At 45.4% G+C, this 25,797-nt stretch overlaps 2 protein-coding genes across 4 annotated transcripts in view; one reads left to right on the forward strand and one right to left on the reverse strand.

The window, feature by feature from the left end:
- The window catches only part of DNAH10 (dynein axonemal heavy chain 10), a 57,028-nt gene extending 50,851 nt beyond the window's left edge, over positions 1-6,177 (forward strand). The window contains exons 70-78 of the mRNA XM_074843847.1: positions 1,112-1,321; positions 1,692-1,787; positions 2,493-2,664; positions 3,138-3,269; positions 3,608-3,819; positions 3,907-4,074; positions 4,263-4,443; positions 5,502-5,650; positions 5,874-6,177. Of these exons, the coding sequence (XP_074699948.1) occupies positions 1,112-1,321; positions 1,692-1,787; positions 2,493-2,664; positions 3,138-3,269; positions 3,608-3,819; positions 3,907-4,074; positions 4,263-4,443; positions 5,502-5,650; positions 5,874-6,020 (1,467 nt within the window). The 3' untranslated portion in view covers positions 6,021-6,177. The remainder of the gene's footprint in view (positions 1-1,111; positions 1,322-1,691; positions 1,788-2,492; positions 2,665-3,137; positions 3,270-3,607; positions 3,820-3,906; positions 4,075-4,262; positions 4,444-5,501; positions 5,651-5,873) is intronic.
- Positions 6,178-6,285: 108 nt separating this feature from the next.
- Positions 6,286-24,943, reverse strand: CCDC92 (coiled-coil domain containing 92). 3 transcript variants are annotated; one of them, XR_012625615.1, is made up of 5 exons: positions 24,754-24,943; positions 10,205-10,354; positions 9,795-9,836; positions 7,803-9,051; positions 6,286-7,069 (listed from the first exon to the last, which is right to left on the reverse strand). XR_012625615.1 is itself a non-coding variant. In XM_074843838.1 (4 exons), exons 2-4 carry the CDS (start codon positions 10,335-10,337, stop codon positions 8,276-8,278), a joined length of 948 nt encoding a protein of 315 aa, XP_074699939.1. In that variant the 5' UTR covers positions 10,338-10,354; positions 24,754-24,943; the 3' UTR covers positions 7,929-8,275. The 3 variants fall into 3 exon arrangements, 2 of the variants coding, with proteins under 2 accessions (XP_074699939.1, XP_074699938.1); XM_074843838.1 differs by lacking the exon at positions 6,286-7,069 and having other exon boundaries at positions 7,929-9,051; positions 10,208-10,354; XM_074843837.1 differs by lacking the exons at positions 6,286-7,069; positions 24,754-24,943 and adding an exon at positions 23,929-24,047 and having other exon boundaries at positions 7,929-9,051.
- Positions 24,944-25,797: the final 854 nt, after the last annotated feature.

Below are 25,797 nucleotides of genomic sequence, written 5' to 3' on the forward strand. Positions count from 1 at the left end.
CCTGCCCCTCCTGTTCAGCAGAACAGGCTGGCTTTGGGAGGAGCGTGGCCTGGATTTGGGCTGTATGTACCAGCTTTTTGTCTTCATAAGCCAAATCCTGTTTTCATCATCCTGTTTATCTTATGGTGGGTGAAAGCTGGTCAGCAGGTTTTTTTTCTGAAGCAGTTGTTTCAGAGTAGAGGTTTGTGAGGAAATCTGGAAATGTGACAAGTGCTCTTTAGATTCAAATGCTGCCACAAGTGAGGAATATCCGGAGAGGCAGAAATAGCCCTGTCAGTCCTGCTGCTGAGTGCAGGACTGAGGTCTGTGTCTAGCCGGGTGACAGTGCCAGCGGAGCAGACGTTGTAATAGGATAATGGTTTCCAGCTGCTACTTCAGGCTGCAGCATTTATCACAAGCAAGCTGAGCTGGTTATTTTGAAGGCACAAGCCATGGTGCTGTCCTAATGTTCTTTTCTATGGCTGCTTTACTCGGGTTGTGGTGAAGCAGTCCTGCAAACATAATTATCTTATTTCACAGATTTGAAAGCAGTGGCACGACAGATCACCCGGTATGTGCTGTCGTGTGTCACTGGAGGATTCGCCTCCCGCAGCGCTCAGTGCTGCAGCGGGGGGAAGCGCGCGTGGACGTATCCGTAAGAGTGCAGATACACACTGCAGGTCTAGCCGTGAGCGGGGAGAACAAAGGGTTTACAGCACGCTGAAAAAGCTGCCAGGAAGCTGGCTCTGCCTCGGTTTGGTCATCAGTAAAGCCATATTAAAGACCGATAAGCCATCTTACTGTGGTGATATGTAGGGCACACCAAAACGTGTAAAGTACGGATAGTTCCGTAAATTAGAGCTTCAGGTATGATAAATATTAATGTCTTCCCAATAACATGACTATTTCTAGAATAATAAATTTCTCTTTACATATGTGTGTTTACCTTGATAAACTTAAAAGGTCTGTTTCCTGTCTACTTAAGAAAAAATTCCATATTGATATGAATTTGGAAAGCTGCTCATAATTTTCAAGCTTGCATTGTATAGCTTGCTTAGAGAGTGTGATATATTTACTGCTTATTTTCCTGAGGCTATCCAGTAATTGATGGCTTCCCTAATTATCTTGATAGGTTGTGACAGAACCACCTAATGGTCTGAAACTGAATATGAGAGCCACCTACTTCAGAATTCCCCAAGAAGCCTTAGAGCAGTGCCCACATCCTGCCTTTAAATCCTTAGTCTACGTCTTGGCCTTTTTCCACGCTGTGGTTCAGGAGAGAAGGAAGTTTGGGAAGGTTGGCTGGAACGTACCGTATGATTTTAATGAATCTGATTTCCAGGTAAGAAAATAATTACAACGGCTCTTATATTCTTGAGTTGCTCAGATTACTTTTGAAAACATATACTCTACCCAGCTAAATCCTTTCTCACAATAAGATTTTACTATTTTTTTTTCTGCTGCTGTGGACTCATGTCAACTCCTGATCTAATGTCAATTTTGGCCACTAAAAATTAATCAGATTCCCCATCCTTCATGTTTATATTGCCTCTCTCATGGGTTTCTTTTCTTAAGAGGATCTATACTTTCTGATTATTTGAGAAGGAAATAATTGTTAGTTTTCAAACATTAACTATGTTAAATAAAATCTATGGATATGTGTAGCAGATTTATGAATCTTCTTATCTCACATGTTCCAACAACTTTATTAGGTCTGCATGGAAATTCTTAACACATACTTGACAAAAGCTTTCCAACAAAATGATGATAAAATCCCCTGGAGCAGTCTCAAATATCTTATTGGTGAGGTGAGTGCTTACGTCACTACGGATGGTAAAAGAATCCAGATAGATGAAGCTTCCTTTCCGCGGGGGCTGTATCACCACGTCAGGCTGGCTGAGAATCTCTCCTGGGCGGTCTTGAAACTCCCGTGTAGCCCTGAGCGAGTCACTTAATCTCATTGTCTCGATGAAATAGGGCCATTGTGTGTAACTGCACAACAGGGGAGTTACAGTGCTTAATTAATTTTGAGTGAGAGAGCCCTTGGGATCCTCTGACGAAAGGTACCGAACAGCACAACTTCACAGCGCGATCGGAACAGCGGGTGTTCCCGAGGGGAAGCTGCACGGGTGTTTCTGGAGCTCCTGCAGTGCCGTACGTGGTACGTGCGGGGTGGGAGCTGGCCCCTTCAGTGTAGCTGCTGTGACATGAAATCCTGCAGAAAGCTGTTCCCTTGCAGCACTTAGCCGCAGCCGAGCATGAGCTGGTACCTGAGGAAGGTGCTGCGGCACATAAATCACCAAGGCTGGTTATTAGAGCGCTTGGTATTAGTCCTGCTTGTTCCCCCTCGAGAGGGGCTAGAGGAGATGGACTTGGTAGCCCTAAGGGAGACGCTGTTAGACCATGCAGTCACTGCAAAAGCAGAGAGTATTTTGGACCTTTCAGTGATTTCTTTTAACTGTATTTTCTGCTCCAAAAGCCAGTGCTAGAATATTGATGTAACTATTTCCTAGGTCATGTACGGTGGACGCGCGATTGATAGCTTTGATCGTCGCATTCTGTCCGTCTATATGGATGAGTACCTTGGTGATTTCTTATTTGACACATTCCAAGTGTTTCATTTTTATAAAAACGACACGGTTGATTACAAAATTCCACAAGGGACTGTAAAAGATGACTTTGTTGGTAAGAAATGCTTTTGCTTTTCCTGCTGTGTTGAGTTAGCATTAAAAAAAAAAAAGTCTACTTACAGCGTAGGTTCTTTCCATGCGACCATTGCTGGGTAGGAGAAGTTGAAAGGAGCTTCTTCAGGCATTGTGTGTGTATGTGCTGCGATGTTACAATCCACTGAGGACACTGTTCTTGCTTTGTATGCGCAGCCCTTTGTAATGTGAGTTTACCAGCCAGCTCCTCATTTCATAAAAAAAAATTTAAACCCCCAGGTAAACAGCATGTTAATTTTGTTACTATTAAGCGATACGTTTCCACGGGGTGTGTGCCTATTTCATGCTTAAAAACGTTTATTTGATCCTTGCAGTGTTTCAACACCAGCTCTGGCATTCCCTTTTTCCCAAGCAGAGCAGTAACAAAGCCCTGCTTTTGGAGGGGGGCTGTGGTTAAGGGATGGCATCTTTAGGAAGCGTGTTTGTGTATTGCAGAGGCGATCGAATCTCTGCCGCTCGCTAACACTCCCGAGGTGTTTGGTCTTCACGCCAACGCTGAGATCGGGTATTACACACAAGCAGTTCGCGATATATGGTCTCATCTTCTTGAGTTGCAGCCTCAAACAGGTACGTTCCTGTTACTTTGAATTATTTTTGTAAATGAGGGATACCGGGTCTGGCGGGGACGCGTCAGGGCCTGGGGAGCCACGGCAGCGGCCCGGCGGGGATGGGGGCGGGGGAGTGAGGAGGCTGAACTGCTGAGCCCGGCCAGCGCTGCCGTACACCCCGTGCCCAGGGGCACAGTCTGAGACACACGGGGGAGTCTTGTGGTGCAACCTCGTGCTGCCGGGGGTGGGAGACTGTGACGCCAAAAGGCAAATCGGCTCTCAAAGTTCTCTTGGAGAATTAATGCTAGAAGGGGGAGCCTGTGCGGATTTAGTCTCAAGGAACCATTTTGGTTTCAGGTGAAACTGGTGTGGGAATTAGTCGAGATGAATATATTGCCAATGTTGCTAAGGATATAGAAAACAAAATACCGCAAGTATTCGATCTTGGCCAGATCCGGAAAGGTTTTGGACCAGACATATCCCCCATGACTGTGGTGCTGTTGCAGGAACTGGAACGTTTTAATAAGCTGATTGTTCGAATGGTGAAGTCACTGGCCGAACTACAGCGTGTAAGTAGGAGCCCAGCTACTGCTGCTCACAGCCCCTCAGGCTGCCCCTGCCCCGGGCGGGCGCTCAGCTTCTCCCCGCCTTTCCAGGCCTTGGCTGGGGAAGTTGGGATGAGCAGCGAACTGGACGATGTGGCTCGGGCTCTCTTTAACGGACAGATTCCTGGAATCTGGCGGCGGCTAGCCCCTGACACGCTCAAAACACTTGGAAACTGGATTATTTTCTTTAGAGCTCGGTACAACCAGTACAACAGCTGGGTGAGTGCCTCCAGACAGCTTTTTGTTTTGTTAACCTGCACCCAGATTCGGGTAAATTCCTTGGGCTAAGGCCTCTCCACCACCTCAGGGGATCAGGCTGAGTGGCCCTGGGCCAGTCTTTGAGCACGTTGGCCTCCAGCTGAGTGCTGGCTGTGGCGGGAGAGGCTGCAGGTTCTCTGTGATTGCAGGTTGCCGAGCGTGAGCCGAAGGTGCTGTGGCTGTCGGGCCTGCACGTGCCGCAGGCTTACCTGACGGCTCTGGTGCAAGCCAGCTGCAGGAGGAACGCCTGGCCCCTGGACCACGCCAGCCTCTACACCGAAGTAACCACGTACCGGGCGGCAGAAGACGTGGCAGAAGTGTCTGCTCAAGGTGGGGGTTTATGATTATTTGGCAAAAATAATGATGTAGTGACAAAGTGCTTGGCCTACTGAGTAAAGGACTTGGATCACATCTCCGCAGACAGGAGCCTTGGTTTTACCTTTCACAGTCCCCAGGATTTCAGGCTGGGACAGAGCTGGGTTCTGGTTCCTGCTCAGCCCCTGCAGCCACACCAGGGGATCGGCCTCCTCCCGCCCTTCCTGCCCACACGCAGGGACTGCAGCTCACGCCTCTCCCTTGCACTCCCTCTCTCTACTTTTTTCTCAATGGCTAGAACTTCACCAATACTAGCAGGTTTATAAAGGTCTATTTACACCACAAATAATATATTGAAATATATTTCAACAAAAAGTAAATACAACTAGGTATGATTTATTGTGTAGATGTATCTTTATGAAGTCTCTATGCCTAGCACTGCTCTGCTGAATATAACAAACGCTGGGGGCAGAGGACAACCCAGCAATGCCTTTGAGCGCTAGACCTGATTGGAAACAAAGGAGGGGGGGGAAAAAAAAATAATCTTGAGTGTTTTTGCTAACTCTGACTTTCAGTTAAAAATAAAAGCCACCTCAGGGGCTTACCTTGTCTATGCTTTATTTACTGACCTTTATCAAAACGCTTGGTATTTGTACCAGAACAACTCTATCCCAACCCTTCACCTCTTGGCAGAATGATCTAAGGAGCAGTCCCACAGCAGTCAGGAAGCTCCCTTACATCTCAGCTGGTGCCTGGGCAAGTAACTGAAGGATGGCACCTATGGTGGGGAAAAAAACTGCAAGAAAATCAGTATTTATTCCTAATAATGTTCATCATGTGTAGTGCAACTGAAACATTTTTAATTTGAAAAAATTTAAGCACAGTAGGTCACAGTTGTATTATAAAAACAAACACCACAGATAAATACACCTCAGTGGAGCTGCAGTTTGAGACGTGGGGATTTTGTGGTGACGGTGCATGCTGAGGACAGCGAGTGCAGGAAGAACCATTGTCTTAAATGGATTTTTCAATAGCTGAATTTACAGAGGCTGGTGCATTCTCTGCCCGCACAGGCTGCTGCTTTGTGTCTGGCCTGTTTCTGGAAGGAGCAGGCTGGGACGTGGGGCAGGGCTGCCTGACCCACAGCGACCCCCGCGTGCCCGTGGTGGAGCTGCCCCTCCTGAAGATCATCCCCAGCGAGGCGCGCAGGCTGAGGCGACAGGTACTGCTGCTCCCACAGCCCCGCAGCCAGTCGTCCTGTCCCACCCCTCCTGGCCCAAGCAGCAGCGTTTTAGCGTTACTACTGGCCTGGCACGGCTGCGGTTTACCACTTCTCCTTACGTCAGCCACCATTCAGGTTTTTCTGTTCTAGGGGGGGTGACACCTTGCTGCCTCTTCTCTTCCTTCAAGCCCTACTCCGTGTCCCCTTTCCTCCTCTCTTTCAGAATACCCTCCGGACCCCCGTGTACACAACCTCCCTGCGAAGGAACGCGATGGGTGTTGGCCTTGTTTTTGAAGCTGATCTCTACACCACAAAGCACATTTCTCACTGGGTCCTTCAGGGTGTCTGTCTCACCTTGAACGCAGACTGACACTTGGAAGTTGGCACTAGAATCCAACTGTTGGGGGGATCAAACTAAGCAAAGATTCACACCCCAGGTGAGAGAGCATTCACTTAGGCACACCTGACTTCAACTAGTGTGATACAACTATGCTAGTACTATCAATAAACACATTTGAAAAGTGTTATTTTCATAATTTGCATTTCCTTTTAAAAAGGCTCCAAGCTGGTCTCTGTACACAAAAGAGGTAATAGGTAAGTTAAGTCTCGCACACACAAAGACTAAGCTTTGCCCATATGGTTGTAAGAAGTGTTTTTAATTGCCCAAAGCATCACTTCTGCTGTGCTTCGAAGCGGTGCCTTCCATCATCCTTGAACAAGCGGCAGGGGAGATCAGTCATACAATAGCTCGCCATAAAAATATGGCAACACCCACCACAGCAGCCAGAGCCACTGCTGGTTACTGCAAAACACTTCAAACCAGCAAACCCCACAATAACACTTGCTTTAACCAACCGTTTTCCAGGCACGCAGCTTTTCCCTACCCCCCCCACCATTCACAAAACAAATCCTACCCCCAGCTGGCAAGGCCTGGCACAGGAGAGCGTCTCTCAGGCTTCCCAGTGGTGATGCTGCACAGGGGCAGGTGGCCACAGGGCTAGTGGACCTTCAAACCCTCTCCGGCCCTGCTGGGAGGTGCCACACTGCACGGGAGAAACAGCTTCTGTCACCCTGCCAGCGCCTCTGCAGGGGAGGCTGCCAGACAGACACACACCAACACAGCTGCAGAAAAAGCTTAAGGGGGGGGCAGACTACAGCTGGCAAGGGGAAGGGAAGAGGGCAGGCAGGGATCCTTCATCAGCTTTCACAGAGCTCACGCGTTCCGAGTTTTTGAAGGCACATCATAAGCTTAGCAGCATTTGGGAGCCGTTGGTTCTTGCTGGTCCTACTCAGAGGCTGCAGACAAGAGTGAAGCAGAGGTGAGCTGGAGGCGCTGATCAGAATTTAAGAAAAATGGTCAAATTTGTGCTCCTTTCCCAAAGTTACATGCTCTCACAGCTCCTGGTATGCCTTTCTTTCCTAGGAAAAAAATAATTAAAAAAGAATCAAGTTGTCTTAACAGCTGTCAGGTCTACCTGTTGCTTACTAGGAAGGAGTAGGGGAATCAGGGCAAGTGCAAGGCAAGTCCATCCCAATCCACAAGGATAAAAGTTAAGGATGCCAGGTTCTCCTCCTCTGTGAATTGGTTACATCACTTAAATTTAAAACTAAATACATTTTAGAGGGACAGCTCAGGTTTCTAAGCTGGCAGAAGCCAGCACTGTCTGCTGATTCCCAGAACAAGACTAAGGTTTTTCAGGACACAAAAATAATCCCTTTACAAAAAAAGTGCAGGTTAGAGCATAAAGAACCATTTCTATATTGGATAGCCAGTTACGTTTTCTCCCTGGAAAAGGAGCTCTGAGCCAGTATGGAAGGTGCTACAAGTGCAGAGTCCTGACTAGTGTAAAACATGTAATGGAGCCATTCAGGTTAAAACAAAAGCCAAACACACAACAAAAACCCCCCACAACCAACCCAGTGTTCATACTCTTTCTGTGAGGATCACTAACCCTTTAAGAGAGTGCTTTATCCCCCCCCCCCCCCATTTTTTCCTTAAAGCCACAAACCAAAGCATTTAGGATTAATCAAGTAACACTTGCTGGGACTCTCAGGATTTTGAGAAAGAAAAAAACTATGAACACAATTTGCAATCGAGAGCACGTGCCCGGGAAGGAAAAGATGTCCTTAGTTCATTCTGAAGTGTACGTACGTCTGCACTATTTTCAATGCTACTGTGCGAAAGGCTTTGTCCTGGAGGCGAGTGTTGTGTATGAAGTGCTCACACACACAGTGAAGACAAAAGAACCACTGAGAGTTCAAACGTCAACAGCCAATACGTTATCACTGCAGGTTTATAGTTAAGTTTGTTTTCACTAATATTGATTAATAACGCAGCCTGCAGCCTGTGCCTTTGTCCACACGTGTAGTTGCAATAAATGGAGCAGTGCTCAGAAGCAAGCGGTCAGGTACCCCTGATTTGGCCACAGCATCGAGTAGTTATACACCTTGCCGTATGAACACAGTCCTACTGGGTTTCGTTAGAGGAGCGTAATTATTCATGATGTATCTGGAAGAAGTTTGGCATGCATGGGGCATCAAAAGAAACTTTACTGCAGGTGCTATTTATCCTACAGGATCACAGTGCATAAACAGCAACAGAGTAGAGCGGTTCAGTGACTTTACTCAGACAGTCCTGTCCGTCCCTGAGTGCTTTCTGACCACTTTGCTGCCGTGGACCTGATCCACTGCCAGCGTTTCGACCTCGGGCTGCGGCTGGGGCGGCGCGGCGTGGTGGATGCGATGCGCCACCCCGATGTGCGCCTTGTGCGGCTTCTCTCGGGCAGGGCTGTGCGATTCGCCGGCTGCACGGTCGGAAGCGATCGGCGGAATAACTAACGGCCTCTCCTTAATAAGATGTACCTCTGCCGTCTCCCTGGCCAGCAGAAATGGCGTGGGATCGGGCATGGCATCCACAGGCTCTCGGAGCAGCAGCTTCCGGCTCTCCGACCCTATTCTGTAGGCCTCTTCGAACTCGGGGTTGAGCGGTGTTGACAGGCTCTTCTTCATCCTGCGCCGTGGAGTCTCCGGCAGTTTATCTTTGGGGGGGGACGGCTTATAGTTGGACAGGACGGGGCTGCCAGAAGGGGTCCCCTCCGAAGTCCCACTTGAACTCATCAGCTTCTTCTTAGTAGCGTGCAGTTGAGAAGTTAAATAAGCAATAGTGCTCGCTCTCTGCTCTAGTTCACTCGACAACATGTTGAGCTTATGGCTTTTCATTTTTAATTCTTCCAAGTACTTCTTTTCTCTTTCTTTAATAGTGTTTTCCAGCACCATTATCATTGCATTCTTTTGTTCAAGTTCTTTCAATAATTCATTATTTTCAGCCTCTTTGACTTTCAGCTGAGCTTCAAGATCTCCACACTTTCTTTTGAGTTCTTCGCTTCTTGAACTACCAATTCCTAGAAGAATAGGAAAAACAGAAGTGTTTCAAGTTAACAATAGCCACTAAGTAAAATAGTGCAATAGGGTTCCTTTTGCTATCCCAAAGCCATAAGAGAAACCTCTGAGCAACATTGCAACGTCAAGAAATAACACTGAGCACAGGCAAAGCTGCTCACTTGCTTTGCTAAATTTGCCCATATTCTCTCTTATTTGCAATACACATCCTGTCTGTCCCACACGATCCCTGATCCGGGGAGTGGGGTGTGTCACTCCCAGGGAGTATTTTATTCCTGTGCTTCACCTGTTGATAACATAATACATCCAAACCAACTAGAATCTAGTGTGTGTATATATATATCTCTCTATATATTAAAATATACATATATAAAAGTTTTGTGGTGCAATTAAAATACCAGCTAAGTTTTAATAATAGTCTCACTTTTCTGCCCCTAAAATTCATGTCCTCTGTTCCCATACAGCATGCAGGGAACTGTCTAGTGAGAGAGAGGAGTCAGCAGTTCTACACTCCTGGCTCTTTCAAAGATTTCCTGTGTGACCTTGGTAAAGAACTTGTGACATTTACTTCCTAAATAACAGTAAGTCTGGAAAGTAGAAAACTACTCATGCCTTTAGAATTTATACAGTCAACACGCCAAGCGCAAAGTATTCTCACCCAGTTGTAATGGAGAAAATACAAACATTGAAAAAGATGCAGAAGTTTAACAGGAACATTAAAAGAAAAATGCTATGTATTCCTTACCTGACAAGTCTGAACTCTTTACAGTCAGCTCATAGGTTAAATCTGAGGAAAAAAGTTGTTTGTGTTTGTTAGATCATCGTCTACCCCATACACCACCTGGTGAGCATGTTTACAATGGCATACATCAATAAAAACAGAACTAACTATTCCCCCCCACCTGAAGCAATAATAGGAAATCAACTGCAAATTATCAAATCTATAAACCAACTGAAACTACCAGGTAACACACTGCTTAATGTCAGGTGACATCTTTGCTTAATAATCACACAGCTGTGCCCCGAGATACAGGCTGGTCACCCTACATGTGCCCTGGTGCTGGGCTTCGTTGCTGAGGTTTCACTGCTGCAGCAGGAAGCAGTTACTCCATTCCTGTGAGAAGAGGTAAGCGCCGAATCGGCAGCTCTCCCAGCTACCTGTGCAGTGCTGCTGCAGGCGGCGGATCTCGGCGTGCAGGCCTTTCAGCGTGTTGGCATGTTCTTGCTGGAGAAACAACAGATTCTTCTGGGCACTCTGCAGCTGGTTCTCCAGGTTTGAAGTTGCCATCCTGACATGCAGTTACCCTGCCAGTAAACAGGTGCAGAATTGTAACAGTGAGTTATCTTGCACGTACAAAGATCCTCACTACAGCCACGGTCAGCAGGAACAGCTGAATTCTACTATTAATGAACTGATACACAACCAAGCACATGCCACAAGAAGTTCATGACTATTTCAGTTGAAAGTGCTCTAAATTCATAGAAAGCCTAATTATACTCTAGGCCAGAGCAGTGTAGGGAACCCATTTGTTTGGAGTTAACACATTTTAAGGGTTAACTTCAGACAGACGAAGTCACTAATCCTGTTACAAGATAAAAGTGGAGTTCTGAGGGATGGGCTAGTATGTCCCTCTGTCTTGTTGGGGGTTTTCCAGTTACTTCCAGGGATACAGGAATTAGTAACATCCCTGGACAAGAAGCACTAAAACGCACCATCTCTAAAGAGAAACACAGAACAGGGACTCTGACACGCAGCTGGGCCCAGACACGCTGCTCTGGGGCACCTCAGCCCAGTGCACTCACTGGGGCCCGTGTGGGAGCGAGCTCTGGCTGCTCTTGCATCTCCTCAGAATCCGACCCGGCGCGGGCCCCGCGGCACCAGAGACTGGTGTCAGCCTCAATGCCACAGAACAAGACAACTGACAAGGACAATGCTTCATTTAAAGAGAAAACAAACAGATTTTTCTTGCTCTGGTTATGAGTACCTGAAAAACTGTTGTACCACTGGGTTTTCCTTGCAGAACAGCCTTACAAAACTAGGCCTGGACTGCAGCAGTGCTCAGACTCAAATAAAGACAGAAATGATTAACCGTATGGTGCCGAGAGGCATCTTGAAGACCCCTGCACTGCCAGTGTTACTACTGCTCCTGATAAGGAACAATGGTTTTACATATACCCACAGGCCAAACAGCAGAGCAACATCTGTCTGGTGGAGCTGGAGATAGACTCCCAAATGAATTCCCTGATGGAGAGGTAAAAATAGCTCCTGGCACCAGGCACAGCCAGATGCTTCCCGTGCAGAAGCACACGCTGTGACATTTAAAGGAGCACCTGGAGGAGCACCCAGACAAGCACTAACAGGAGTTACCAGGTCCCCAGTGAGATCTGGTCACCAAGTCTGTCATGACACAATTTTGTTTATTGTCCTCTTTCCTAGTGAAATTTCAACTCTAAAATAAGTATAGTAATGAGAAAAAGCAACGATGACAGCATGCAGTCCTCCTGCAGCCTCCAAGCACAGAATTGCTCAGGTATGCTTTTAGTATTCTTGAATTTCATGGTGTGATCGTTACCCCCCCCGCACACACAGAGCACGCCATGCTGCGACAGCTGGGGTGCACGGTGCTGCTCCACCCACAGCTGGTTTAGAGAGGCTGTTGGCTCTACACATGAAGAGCTTTCCAGAAATGTATGTCCTTAATAACGCCACATTACTATACTTTAAATTTCTTTAGCAAGAAAGCTGTCATGCTTGAGCTTTCTGAAAACTCTGGGAAGCCAGCCTTCTTGGGCACCTCAGGAGCACAACAGCACAAAAATAGGTGCACAGACAAAATTCTAGAGAGTCAGGCTCATGGGGACACCAGGGTGACAAGCAGTAGCACATACCGGGTGGAAATTACACAAGCCACGACAAGACATATACTTTTTGGGGGACAGAGCAGCACAGGGAACTGTCACAGCCCCTGGCCTACCATCAGGAGCAATGAGAGGTTTATGAGGTGCCTCTGCATGCTCCCTGTGCACAGCCAGTGCTCTGGCCTGCCCGGGCTGGGGGGCACAGCAGCCCTCTCCTGCTGCCACGGGATCCAGCCAAGCAGGAGGGAGACTGATGAATCAGCTAGCGAGACTGATAAATTGGTTACAACGCTGGGTTAAACACTGTTGATGCATGAGGAGCATTAGCTCTGTCATTACAGTATGAAAGGCTAAAATCAGTTATCTGTGTAGTTTTATAAAAACAATTACAGTGTTTAGGTTACAAAGATAAGTAAAGATTCAGGACTGCCATTGCCTGGACAACCATATGCTATGGCATTACAACTACGGACTGTATTTACAGGACCATATGTGCATAAGACAGAACTTAATTCTGCCCATGGCTGCCTCATGGGCACCTTAACGGGTTCATCTTGCCATGCCAAGTGTCCTCCATTGGGCTCTTTTTGGTATGTAGTTTTATGAAAAAAATTTGATTCTACAAGTTTAAAATTGGTAGAGCATACACTTAGAGAAAGTAACACACTTTTGTCATTCCTAAACATAACACAGCCCTGCATTTAATTTTATAGTTTTTATTCCCCCAAAGAGCACCAGAGCCAGTGCTCCTGCACCCTGGTAAAGCACTAAAGCACCTGGAGGGTTGCAGGGGGAAACACACAGAGCCTTCCTGATTTCACTCATGACCTTAACTGACATCATCATCAACTGACTGACCCCTACAGAAGCATGTATTTGATTGTAAAAAAACATAAAGTGAGGGCATAAAAGTCTTTCAAAGAATCCACTTCTGTGCAAGGGGCAAACCAGAGCTCTTGGTTACTTTATAACAGAGATCAAAGTTTAAATTCAGTGCTCAAGAAGAACGAGAGTAACAGCCTCAGCTGGTGCTCTGAGAGGAACGGGTCATTTCACAATCACCACCACTAGCAAATGAGCGAAAATCATGGACCAAAAATATTCTAAAAAGAGGTTTCTGGGTTGACTAAATAGGAAATAAACAGAGTTGTGCATACAGACTCTTGCTCTACAACTTCTGAGGAGCTGCTCGTCTGAGCTGACGCACTGGGACATTCCATTACTGCCACACTGGGGCCCCCTCACCGCCCACAGTCCGAGGGCTATTTCAGGACAGACTACACAGTCCACAGCAATTACTGTGGGGCACCGTTCATTTTAAGGATTGATGACATTTTAGCTGTGTTACATTTTCAAAGTGACATCATCTTGTTTGCAAAGCTGACTTCACACAGAAGCTTTACCGAATCATCCAATTTCTTAAGTGACCATATACTCTTACCGACTGAATACGACAGCAGAATAAAACCTGCAAAAGTCCATGTTCTCACCATAGCTGGAGCTCAGGCTGCGTGGAACACCACGGCTCAGAAGGGATTTTTAGTCAAGGAATGTATTTTCCAGAAGAAACTCTAAGCACTGACAGTGCTAGGTGAAAGAACTGCCTACACATAATATCCCGAAGCCTTTACTATCACCATGGTTACTAACGGTCGCTTTACCCTGTAACTATAATCTGAACAGAAAAAGCAACAGTGTTTATAACTCAGTCCTTGCAATGTGTTTTTTAAAAACTAGTTTCTGAATGTTAGAAAAAGCAAAACAAGGCCATCACTATTAATCTCAGCTGTTTTTTCACCTTGATCTCTTGCATCTTAAAGATCACACAAGAATTACCTACTCTGAAGGAAAAAAAAAAAGAAATCAGAGGCAGGATAGTTTTATAGGCTTAGGAAGAAAATAAAAATTACCAGTAGCAGAGCATCATCTTCCCTGCAGCACCAGTACATTAATCAGTGAGAGCAATTAAAGCGATCCACTCTGAACGTTAGCTGCAGCCCCTCTGCACTAAGTAGTTTCTCTCCTCGGAGGATAAAGGATCTGAGCGCTGACTTTCCCACAAGCCCTCTGCAACCCTCCTATGCTTTCCTTCCTCGCTGCAGCCTGGTTGTCTGCCTGCCTGCTCTCCTTTCCTTCACAGGAAAGGGAAGGCCACTATGGTAAAGTCACAGCTTCTGCAGAATTTATGGGAAGCAGCTCCAGCTCAAAGCCCGCTCTACCCCGCGCTGTCACGTCTGTTTAGACAGCACACACCAACACCGGGCAATCCGTGCGTGTGCGCTCTGGGAAACAGCCAAATCCGCCTACCTCAGAAACAGGGCAAGGGGAAAGGGTCTTGCATAGACAGTCACCATACAGAGATGCCTTTGCTACAAAATCTGCTTAGAATGGCACAAATTAGTATTAACAACAATATATTCCAAGCCACTATTCACTTTGTACTACTTCACACCAAATCTTAAAACACAAAAGTAGACCTACTATTACTCAGGTCTGAGATTTGGATTAAATAGATTTCAACTGAATATGTGTTATCTGTCAACTATCTGTCAAGCTCATTAGCACAATATTAAAAATATTTTTTATTGCTTTTGCAGCCAAACTTACAATGAAATTTCTATTGCACAAATGAGGGAAGAAAAAGAATTCACACCTGCAGTCTGAATAGCTCTCAGATACCCACGGATCACCTGCATTTCACCCAGTTTAAGTTCAGCAATATTTTTCTCTGTAGGAACTTTTTTAGCCAGTGCCTAACGAAAAAGCTGGCCAAAATACCAAAGCAGAAGCCAGCTAAAGAGAAAATGTTTATCTTTCCAGAATAATATAGAATTGGTTTATGGCCCTAGAACTAATACAACTGAATTGGGCACAAAAAGATTGAAAATATGGTTAGAATATACAGTAAGTTAGGCCAACAGTCTAGCCAATTGATTTGTTGTTGGGCAAGTTTACCAAAGAGACCGTTTCTGAAGATCAGAAACATGGGATTAAAAGGAGGGAAAAACCCTCTCAGCATGACATCACAGAATTGCTCTGGCAATTGTTCTGGTTTTGGGTCAGAGAAGTCTCTTCAGACATCTGAATAAAGAGCTTAAAGAGCCAGGAGACACCACGTGTATTTTGTAAAGGGACAGAACCAGGGGACAGAAGTAGACCTCCTGGCTGCGACCCTCCTGGAGGCTCCCATCCACACTGCTTTGCAGGACAGGGCAAGAGGGGACATTACTTGCATCCACAGAGACGCAGTGCTGTTTGTTGTCCAAACTGTTATGATTTAGTGTGATTATGCTCTTATAAAGCCCACCCAAATCATGTATTTCAATTCAAAGCATACTGGCTGAAACAGTGTTTTGCAGGGTGGTAGGGTTTTAAAGAAGTGGCAGCATGAAAATATGCTGATTTATGACTGGGAAGTTGTTTTATACAAATAGTTTTCTTTGAATAATTGGATTATTGAAACACTGACAGCTTTTATTTCTGTTTTCCCCACTAACAGTCAGTTTGCATATTTTGTACATTCCATAGCACTTTACAACTAATCAACTTCCTTGTTTATTTAGGTCAGGTAAATATCAAAGGACACCATGCAAAAAAATGTAAACTAATTTTTAAAGCCAAATACATTAACAACTGTCACACAAGTTAAGGCATGCATTGAAACTTGAAAAAGCTATCATAAGTTAACAGCACCCCTTTAATTTTGCATTCTCAGTTATACCATTAGTGAAAGCTGCTACAATTACATAAAACATTTTATTTAATGTTAGTCTCAAATTTGTCAGCAGCTCACAGGATACGTTGCAAGTGAGACCTACTGAACCATGCAATTTTAGTCAAAGTCTTTAAAATGGGAACAGACTCAGGAGATGTAATGAAAAAGAAACAAATATTATTAAAAAGAAATAATAGTTTCTTTTAATACAATTTGATGAAAATTTTCTCACCACTTCTTTATGCAGATGCTTTGACTTAGTTCCAGGGAATTTGGTTAGTGGGATTTACAGCTACTCCAAGTTCCTGAACAATTCTTATCCCTGTTTCTTGGTATGTAGCATGCACAGCCACAAATCACATCCAACAACTGTTCTCATGGGCAGCCGAGATCTTACAGAAAACATGGTCTTGGGAGGGGTCAGTTTAAAGAAAAAAAAAAAAAAAATCTATTCAGGTACATCTCCCATTGGTGTTTCAAAAAGGAAATCCTATAAAGCAGTTTTGGGATTGCACTAGACTGATTTAATCTCCTGCTCCCTGAAACAAGAAAGAACGTGCAGCCAAGAATAAGGCGATGATCAAAAAGCACAAGAGAAATTGCAAAATGCAGAAGTCAACTGAGCCCTTAATAGATGAACAACCTTCACTCTCTCACCATGGAAATCGGTGGGACAGCACTCTCAGCAACCAGTTCCTGGCTGGATTTCCTCAGATGAATCAAGCCAAGGCTGGGAAGAAGCTACAACTGCATACACCACAGAATAGTTACATCTATGGTAACTTCCCCCTTTCCCCTTGTCTCCAAAGCAACTTAAAAAAACAAAAAAAGGTTTGCCATGCTTTTATACAAAAGGAATTGTGCAATGCAGAGCTAGGCAAACTCCCACTAGGAATGCATATGACATTTGATAAGGATGATAAAACATTAAAAGGGGCACTGCAGTGTTCAACACAGCAAGGGTAACACCCCCCCTCTTTCACAGTAAGGCTTGTGCTAAACACCAACAGCGTCCAACAGTTACAGAAGCTTTATCAGGGTGGCATCCTGTATTTGACCCTTGAAACATACAAAGTTTCTTATTTCTCAGGATCACCACCATCACCGAATACTTCTAGATATAGCTCAGAGATTGAGCTCAAGTCCTCCAAACAATGGATTCACAATTTCTCTTTGACATAGTCTAGAAGGAACAAATGGAATGAATTAAACACATTCCCTTGGGAACATGAAGTACAACACTTTAATCCTTGCTGCACCTACCTCACCTCATCTTTCAGTGAAGTGGAGAAGGTAACTTAATGTTCTTCTAAGCTCACCTTAAAAAGGAACTGCTCTGTCTCTTTTACTAGTGCATGTTCCCTTAAAAAGGGAACAAAAAAATTAACCTTAAGTTGAAATTAGAAATATTAAACAGGAGCTTCCAAAATGCAACTTCATCACATGCTCACCACAAAAAAAAAAAAAAATCCACTAACATTTTAAGAGCCAAATCTTGCCTTGCAGATGATGTGCAGGCTCCAGGCATTTTCTGATCTGGATAGAGTTCAAAATATTTCAAGGCAATGAGCATCTGGCTGTGTATTAGGTGCCTTTGTACAAAATCAGAGCATCTCTATACCCCATTGCAAGATAAGAGGAAGGAGATGCTAATCTATGACTTTAGACACCGTCCAAAGGAGGCTACTGGAACGAAGCCCAAACAACCTCAGTTATTTAACATTTTCATTCCTGTTTTGTATCCACTAAATAAAACAGAATAACCTCCTTTTACATGGATGGGGTGACTGTCACCTGAGAAGCTGCTTTAGCTCTCTGCCAACACATATCCAAATCTTCTTGAATCATCTATGGGCAGGCAAGCATTTTCCTCTCAACTGGTGTCTAGCCAGTGCCCCCTCAAAATGTGACAAAACTGCCAAAATGCTTTTTGTATGCTATACAAAATACAAGAACTAATGAAGGACACAGGAGTCTTCTTGGAAGAACCTTGAAAGTTTTAGCCAGTCCCCATTTTAAAGACTGTCACTGAACTGACCAAACACTTTAAAATAATGTAGTTCCAATGATAAAATGCCCAACTAACACTTAGCTGTTCTTTGCTTAGATCAGCTCTCCATCTCCAGAGACACATACCATCCCCAAAGTGTTTGTTCAGCTTATTTCAAAGGACATAATAAAGAAAACCCTGCCACCTCCACAGCCAGCTTGAGGGCTTTGCTATCTTTCTGCCTGGACATTTGCTTTAACCCCGCCCAATACCATTATACTTCTACTAATGTAGATCCGGCAATAATACAATTTAACAACAGCCTATTACACAGTTTCAGATTTATGCTCGCCCCTCATTCATCCCTGCATTAGACTAAACCACTCTAACTAGTTCAATATTTCCTGAAGCCACACTTTTCAGACTACATGCTAGGCCTACACAGCCGCCTTCTGAATGTCTCTCCCCTTCTCCAGTGCTCCCTCACCAGCAACGAGCACATCTTACAGCAGCAACTCTATCCCCCTCTTCCTCTGCCTTCTGTGTTAAAGTATAACAATACTTACATGTAATTATTGTCCCAGTAACTTGTTTTCATATTCTTTTAGTTTTTGTCTTTTAAGCCAAGCAATATTAGGAGTACTTTCCTGGAGACAGCTAAGGGGAAAAAGGAAACATGCCACTCTGCTCCCAGAGGAAGGATATGATTTTGCTTTCTCAGCTCCTTTTCTATTTCTAATGCTTTTCGATGCTATTTTACTCAGTTGTTTCTCTGCCCTGCTTCCCCTTCATTTTCTGATCAGAGATTCTGCAGACTCTTCACAGTTAATGTCTGAATGTCCCTGAGGAAGCACAGGTTTTAGTATTTTAGTAAGAAAATAATTTTCTGTTACTCCAACAGCAATTGGTATGGCAGCAGGAGGAACAATTAAGTGGACACACTCCTGGTAGCAATGATTTCATTCTTCCAGATGCTGTAAATGAACAAGCTGGTACTCTGCACAGAAATCACTGACTGCTAACGTGCCTGACTGTTTACCTGAAGTCACGAGGACTGACAGGAATAATTCAGTTTTCTCCGTCCTTGAGACCACCCAACCCCAGAGCTGTCACAATGGAAGCAGACTAGAAGTAATCAGATGTTAAGGTCACTACTGTGACAGAGACTATTAGAGAATCAAAACAAATGGTCCTGCAGTGGCACTTTAATCAGATACAGTTACTCTGGCCAATACCAGGGTATCCAATGCTATGGCTGTACAGCTGTCAAGAAGGTACAGCTCACTTTGGCAGAAAGCACTGAAAATGACGTAATTTGGGCATAATTCACTTCAGGGGAAAAAAAGAAGGTATAATCTAAATAACACCAATTACTTCAGAAGAACCGCTTTAACAATGACGAAGTCCGTGTAATTTTATTTTTTATTAAAGTGACAATAAACGCCCTCATGAGTAAGGCTACATCGTAATTTAGAGGAACAGGTTGGTTCTCTTCTGCTTTCTAGCACATGCTCCTGATGCCTGGCCTTTCTATTTTATTCACCCTTTCATTTTGAGGATAAAATAGTTTGTTATTTTAATATAATCTCCATCAAAGCCACAGAACACAAACTGCACCCCAATCACAACTAGTCAGTTATAATATGGCAAAGATACATATTATTCTACTAAAGCAAATTTCTTTTATCAGAAGGGGAGTGAAATTAATATTCAATTCCCCCAGATTAACACAGTATCAATGTTACACATAAAAATGAGCCTGATCCTATTTCTTTCAAAGTCATTAAGACAGTTCTCCAGCTTCAGTTAAAGCCAAATCAGGACTTAAGCCAGTAAGGTGGGCTGTGGGAGGTTTTTGTACAAGGATATGTTAAGTATAACTCCAAATTTATGCTTTGAATTAATATCATACAATGGAAAAGTCAAGGGTGGGTTTTTTTTTTCAGCTATCAAATATTCACTTATGAACACTTCCTGTTCTCTTTTAATTTTATTCTCTATAATCAGTAACATGGAAATCGCACAAGAACTCAAAGTAAATGTATTTGTGTCAATTTTAAAAATGTCCAGGTTCTGAAGGCTTAATGAAACACAAACCAAAAAATTACTATGCTGGTTTCACACAAGTGACTTGGGCATTTTTTCCCCCATAACAGGAAAATAACCTGCCACGTGCCACACAGGCATGCAACTATTTAGCTATCCAGCCTAGCGTGACTTTGTCTCACCCCTTCCACGTGCATATACTGAGCAAGAAATTACTGCTGGGTTTCTGAAACGCTTCAAAATCACCTTCCTGGTCATTCAGTGAACCAGGTCAGGGAACCGGTTCAGCTGACAACAAACCTGTTTTTCCACTGGCTGTTTTTCAGGCGACAGGTTCACCATGCAGCACTGCAGACACCTAATAGGGAAGGTCGGGGGGGGGGGGGAATAATAAAAAAAGAAATCTGCAACCAGCTTGGGGGTGTGGTACAGGCAGAACTGCTTCCTGCAGCAGCGCCAGCTCTGGGCACTCCTCTGAGCATGAGCTCCTACTGCAAGAACTGCAGAAATGATGCTTTTTGAGAGTTTACCTGGAATATTTGTGAAACACATTAAAAGGCACTGAAGCCTCGCAGCAAGCTAAATAAATCTGTCCTCCTAGGAGGGATCCATTTACAGAGAACAGCTATTGTAATAGCAACTCTGCAGAATAGCACAACTATTTTTCAGGCAAGTTTAACAGGCTGAGTAGTATGCTTTTCTCTAATGCACTCTGTGATGGTGTTTCATAAGCCATTGATTTTGTTATTTTAGAACAGCAACTAACATCAAACATACAAAAACGGGTCTCCACTTTGCTAAAGTAAAGGTTTTGAGAGATGCTGATGAAGGAAATTTAGTGGTGGTGATGAGCTGTTTGCATTTTTTTTAAGTAAATAGGATGGCAGCACAAAGAATTTCAAACAAAGATGCTTTATACTCTTACTTACATAACTTGGGTATCTCAAACTGAGATAATAAAACTGTGTACAGCTTAAATCAAGCTTTCATGAGGAATGGAAAGCAAACAAGCACACGTACTTTCATTAAAGGAAACCTGCTGCTAATGACATCATTCACACGATTTTTTTTTCGCACAGATGGACACTTCCTAAGCTCGACACCTCTACTCCAGAGATGCGATACACTGCACCTTTTGTGCCCTCCCTCTGGGCACTGACTCCGATTACAGGGAGCTACTGTTCCCTGGCATATTTTCAGCCTTTCTAGAGGCAGTTATCATTCTGTTTAGGGAGAAGCCACGAAATTTTACAGTTTTTAGACAAGCTGTGTTTTTAACTAACATTGATCTTAAATCCTGCCTCTCACTCAAATAGTTAAGACCAACAAGCAGCAACATATTTTAACATTTTAAGTACAAACCAAAGGTTTTCTAGGAGTGAAATGAGAGCAAACATGCTCCTCAGTAGCAGGAAAGAAACAGCTATCCAAATAAAAGGCTTTTTTTTCAAGGATTATTTAAAAATACCCAAACAAACAGCTTGCAGGAGTTCTGATACACTCCAAGGACACTGTTTTCAGCAGTGTTTTGTCATGCCTCTAACTTTTAGTAGTAAATAAATGTATTGCTCCCATTTATAGTACCATGCTCTTTAACATCACCAGGAGAAGTGAGCTGGTAGATAACCATAAAACATTATTAGACAAAATTATTCACCGATCACATGGAGATACTGACTAGCGCCCATTATCACACTGCTGGACATCCTTCTTTAGGGGAAGACCATTTTTATATCACTTAAAAATGAGCACAGACTAAGCAGGCACACACTCGTTGAAGATACTATAGCCAGATATATGATGGTTGCCAGGTCTCATCAAGCAAGTGAAGGAATTGGAGGTGAGGTACAGCAGGTAGCAACCGGCAGGCTAACATTCAAACCTGGCTCTCCCAAATGCACTATTAATTATCCTAATCTGCTTTTTCACATACTGCATTAGATTAGTGCGCAGGAAAGGAGCAGAGAGTTTGTTTCGGCATGCTGCAGATGCAAAGGAAACCAGAGCTCTAGCGATAAGATTTCTGCCGGAACAAAGGGCACCCTCCCCGCCTCAACTCCACCCCGGCGCTGGGCAGCGGCACTCAGTACCATTGTTCCCAGGGACAGGACAAGCTCTGCCAGAGACTGTTCCAACAATACCAGTTATGGTTACACAATATTAGCTTATTGCAGCATATTCCCATCAATAACAACAGTGTGGAACCTGCAGTAAGGTACACAGACCTATGTCGATGCTTTTCAATGTTTCACAGCTATTCACCATGTTTTACTCTGTGCTGCAGCTCACGAAAAAGGCTGCAGAAAGCCAAACCAGAGACCTTTCATGCACCTATCTTTTTTTCAGCACCAAAATCCTTAGATCTTTCCTTTCTTCATCTGTGGCTTTGCTTTTCAAACCAGTAGTAGGAAGAGCTACGCCCTTGATCTAGTCAGAACACACTTAACTTTATTTCCACTAAAGCATCAAGTTACTCAACACACGGATTTTTCAGTAAATCACTGCTCATCAAAAGCCACCACTGTTAGTTACTAAGAGACACACATATGATACACAAATATATACAGAAAGTGTCACTTGTCAGCAAAAAAATTTCTTAAGCATTATAAAGTTTCAGAAAGATGAAGGTGTCGGTTCTCTGTACAAAGTAACTACCATTTGCTACATTTTTTTAAACTTTACTATGCAAACTGAGGTTAAACATGAACTTGAGTAAAAAGATGAATTACACAACAGTATTCTGTTTACACAAGTATTGCAATACATTGTGAATCCTAAGGATATAAAAGCAATCCTTCAAAGTTTTGCTACTTTAAAACACCATTTTTTAAGCCATAGAAAAGTAGTGAGACACCTAGAAATGAGAGTCTAACACAGTAGCAAAAGTAAACTTGCAAACTAGTTTATTACAACTGTATTCCCTCTATTATACTGTTTATAATGTTCAAGAAATATTTTACTTTGCGTTATGGTCCACATTCTGGAATAATAGCAGTGGGGAGTTTTTCTTCTGCCTGCTGCTGTTAAGGGATTGACTAATGTAGTAGATCTGGATGAACAAATACATTATCCTTAATACCTATAACCTCTTGAATTAGGGCACATAGAGGAACAGTTTGATTTTTATAACTCCAATGACAGAATGCATTAAAAAAAAAAAAAAGCCCTGAAAGTATGCAGTTATATCTGAAATCTCAAGTAAAGGAAACTACTTTAAGGAATGAAACCAGATTGCTATTCTAGAGTTTGCAACAACTACTGGACTGAAAACTACATACAGCATTTGGACTAGTCATGAGACCTTCGTCCTTCCTAAGGGGATGGGGGAAGAAACTTTACAGATATACTAAGCAGAAGTATGGTAATAGTCTGAAAACAAGCAGTTATGCGTTAGTTCTGCCAATATTCTTTTTTTCTACTGAAGCAGCTGACACTTTCCTCTGTTATGACCTCCTGATCTTTGTTGTTTCACTTAATGACTACTGGAACCTCAGTACAACCAAAAGCTTGAAAAATTAACAATGTTACAAGTCTGCTATTACCTGATTATAAAGCACTTCCTTTAAACACTCAAATCAAAAAGCAGTGTGCAGTTTAAGAGCATAAATGTCTGTCTCCTAGAGGTTCAGTCACAATAAAGCACTACAGAATTACATTCATTAATGAGTAAGTTATATGGAAAAAGGCACTGTATGTAGAGTCACCTCCATTTGTCTGGGGTTTTTTGTTTGTTCGTTTGTTTTAATTAAAGCATCAATATTGCAAAAGCATCAATAGAGCTTTTTAAGCTTAAGCATCTTACCATCTAGGCAAAGCCAAGAAGCACCCTGGATGCTTATGCACCTGCAATGCAGATCAAAACGGACAATTCCACCCTCGGGGCTGCCTCAGCTTCTGTGTTTTTATTTACCTTCACTGTCTCAGCTTTACACAATGTAATAAGGCCAACTCAAACGCATACCACTGCTGTCCACGGTGGGAAGGGCCCCTCCTTCCGCCCTGCTGTCCCACCCCGTGTCCTGCGTGTGGAAACAGAGCATCTATGCGGCTGGAAGAATCTCCATGTCTGAGGACGCCCTGCACTTCTTTGCTGCCATATCCACCAGTGCCAGGCACTCTCCTCAGAAGGAAAAATCTCATCTCAAATGAAGATCACTCCCTACCCACTCCAAAACGTACACAATCCATCCATCCCTCCATCTTCTCTTTGCAGGCCCCGTGTTACTCATGAAAACGACACTGTTGGCACTTTCTAAAGTGAAAACGTACCGCCCAAAACGAGACTGTGAAGGATGAAAGAGGATGCGATGTAAAACCTGCCCCAGCGGGTGCGGGTGGGAGTCAGCAGCTCCACCGAAGGCTATCTGAATTGTGCAGAGGGACGCTGGGCTGCGAGGTGAATGGGCGGACCGCTCCCTCCTGAGCTAGGATACATTCGCAACCAGATATTAAAGAAACGTCCTTGCCAGCAGAAACGGAAAGATAAGGGGTAAAGTGAGCTGCAGGATAACCCCTTTTCTCCTCTGCTGCTCTAGTGACCAGAAAAGGGGCTTTTTATGCTCTTAAGAGAGAAAAAGAGGCACTTTGGTCCAGCGCCAACACCCCCTCGGACAGACAGGCACACCGGTGCCGGAGCAGCCCAGCCCGCCCACCCCCCGGGCTCCTCGCCGCATTACAGCGGGCGGCCCAGGGGGCTGCCCTCGCCGCACCGCCGCGGCTGGGGATCTTCCTCCCCGGAGCCGCTGCTTTTCCAGCCGGCGCAGGACCGCGACCATTCCCCCCCGTTCCTAACGCAGAGAGGGGCGCCCCGACACCCTCCCCCCCCCCCCTCCCCCGCCTTCGGGGGGACGAGATGGGACGGACGCGCCTCACAACGCCGCGGTGGGCGGGAAGGGTCTCCCCGGCGGGCCCGGGGCCGCGCAGGAGACAGCCGGGGAGAGAGCGGGGTGCGCGTGAGGGCGGGGAAAGGCCTGAGCCCCCTCACGGAGCAGCGATGCCGCTAACCGCCGTTAACGCCGCCCCGGCTGGCCCAGGGTGCCGTAACCCCCCCCGCGCCCCCTCGGCCGGGGCCGCCGCCTCTCCCCGGCCCCTCACCTGCTCAGCCCTCCGCGGCGGTGCCGAGCCGGCTCCCTCCCGCCGCAGGCGCACCGGGCCGCCCAACCCCTCGCAGCCGGGTCAGCCGACGCTCATCGCCCCTCACCACCACCAGCCCGAAGGAGCCGAGGGGCGGCCCGCGGGGCCGGCACTTACCGGCCGCGGGGTGCGTGTGGGGAGGGGGGGAAGCGGGAGGGGGGAAGCCGGGACCGGGGGCGGCGGCGCAGGCGCAGGTGCGGCTGCGGCAGCCCGGCCCGTCGCTATGGCAACGGGGGGGGGGGTGTCAGCGCGGGCAACGGCCCCGCCCACAGCGGGAAGAGCGGGCGGGGCGGGGGGCGCGTGCGCGAGGGGCAGCGTGGGTGCACGCGCGGGTTTCGTAGGACGGGGTGCACGTGCCGCCGCGTATGAACACGACGCACGCACGCACGCACGTGTGTGTCCGTCCGCATGTTTGGAGCCGTGTGCACATGCGTGTGTGTCTGTGTGAAGGAACATGGCGGGGGCGCTGGAAACACGTCTGTAACCAGAAGTTGTGTGTGCTCCGGCGGACCATGGCAATGTGCCTCGGTGGATTGTTTGGGGAAAAAAGGAGGGTGCGTGGAGCTGGGGGAATTTTTGTGCAGTATGTCCGCACGCGGCTCCGTGTGCCCAAATGGTTCATGGCCGTGTGTGGGGGAAGTTCCCTCCCGAGGCAGCGAAGTGCTTGGGGTGGAACTTCTGCAGTCTGCCCCTCTCCTCACATGCACCTTGGCTCTGCAGTGTCATTTCTGCATGAATATATATATACACACACAACCTTAAACTGCACACCAGCTGGGTAGGTCCAGGGTGTGCAGCCCTACGTGGTCGGATATTTGCGCATCTGTATTTTCTGCGTAAAACCATGTGGAAGATTATGCCCCGTGGCATAATCACTGCCATGTGATTCTATTTCTGGCAGATGCACACAAGTTCAGATGAGCAGTGGCGGACACGCACAGAAATTCCCACACAACTAATGAGTACAGAAAGGTCAGGGCAATCGGGGATTTGCCCATGACCAGG

Source organism: Strix aluco, chromosome 18, assembly GCF_031877795.1.
Source record: "Strix aluco isolate bStrAlu1 chromosome 18, bStrAlu1.hap1, whole genome shotgun sequence".
Lineage (NCBI taxonomy): Eukaryota > Metazoa > Chordata > Aves > Strigiformes > Strigidae > Strix > Strix aluco.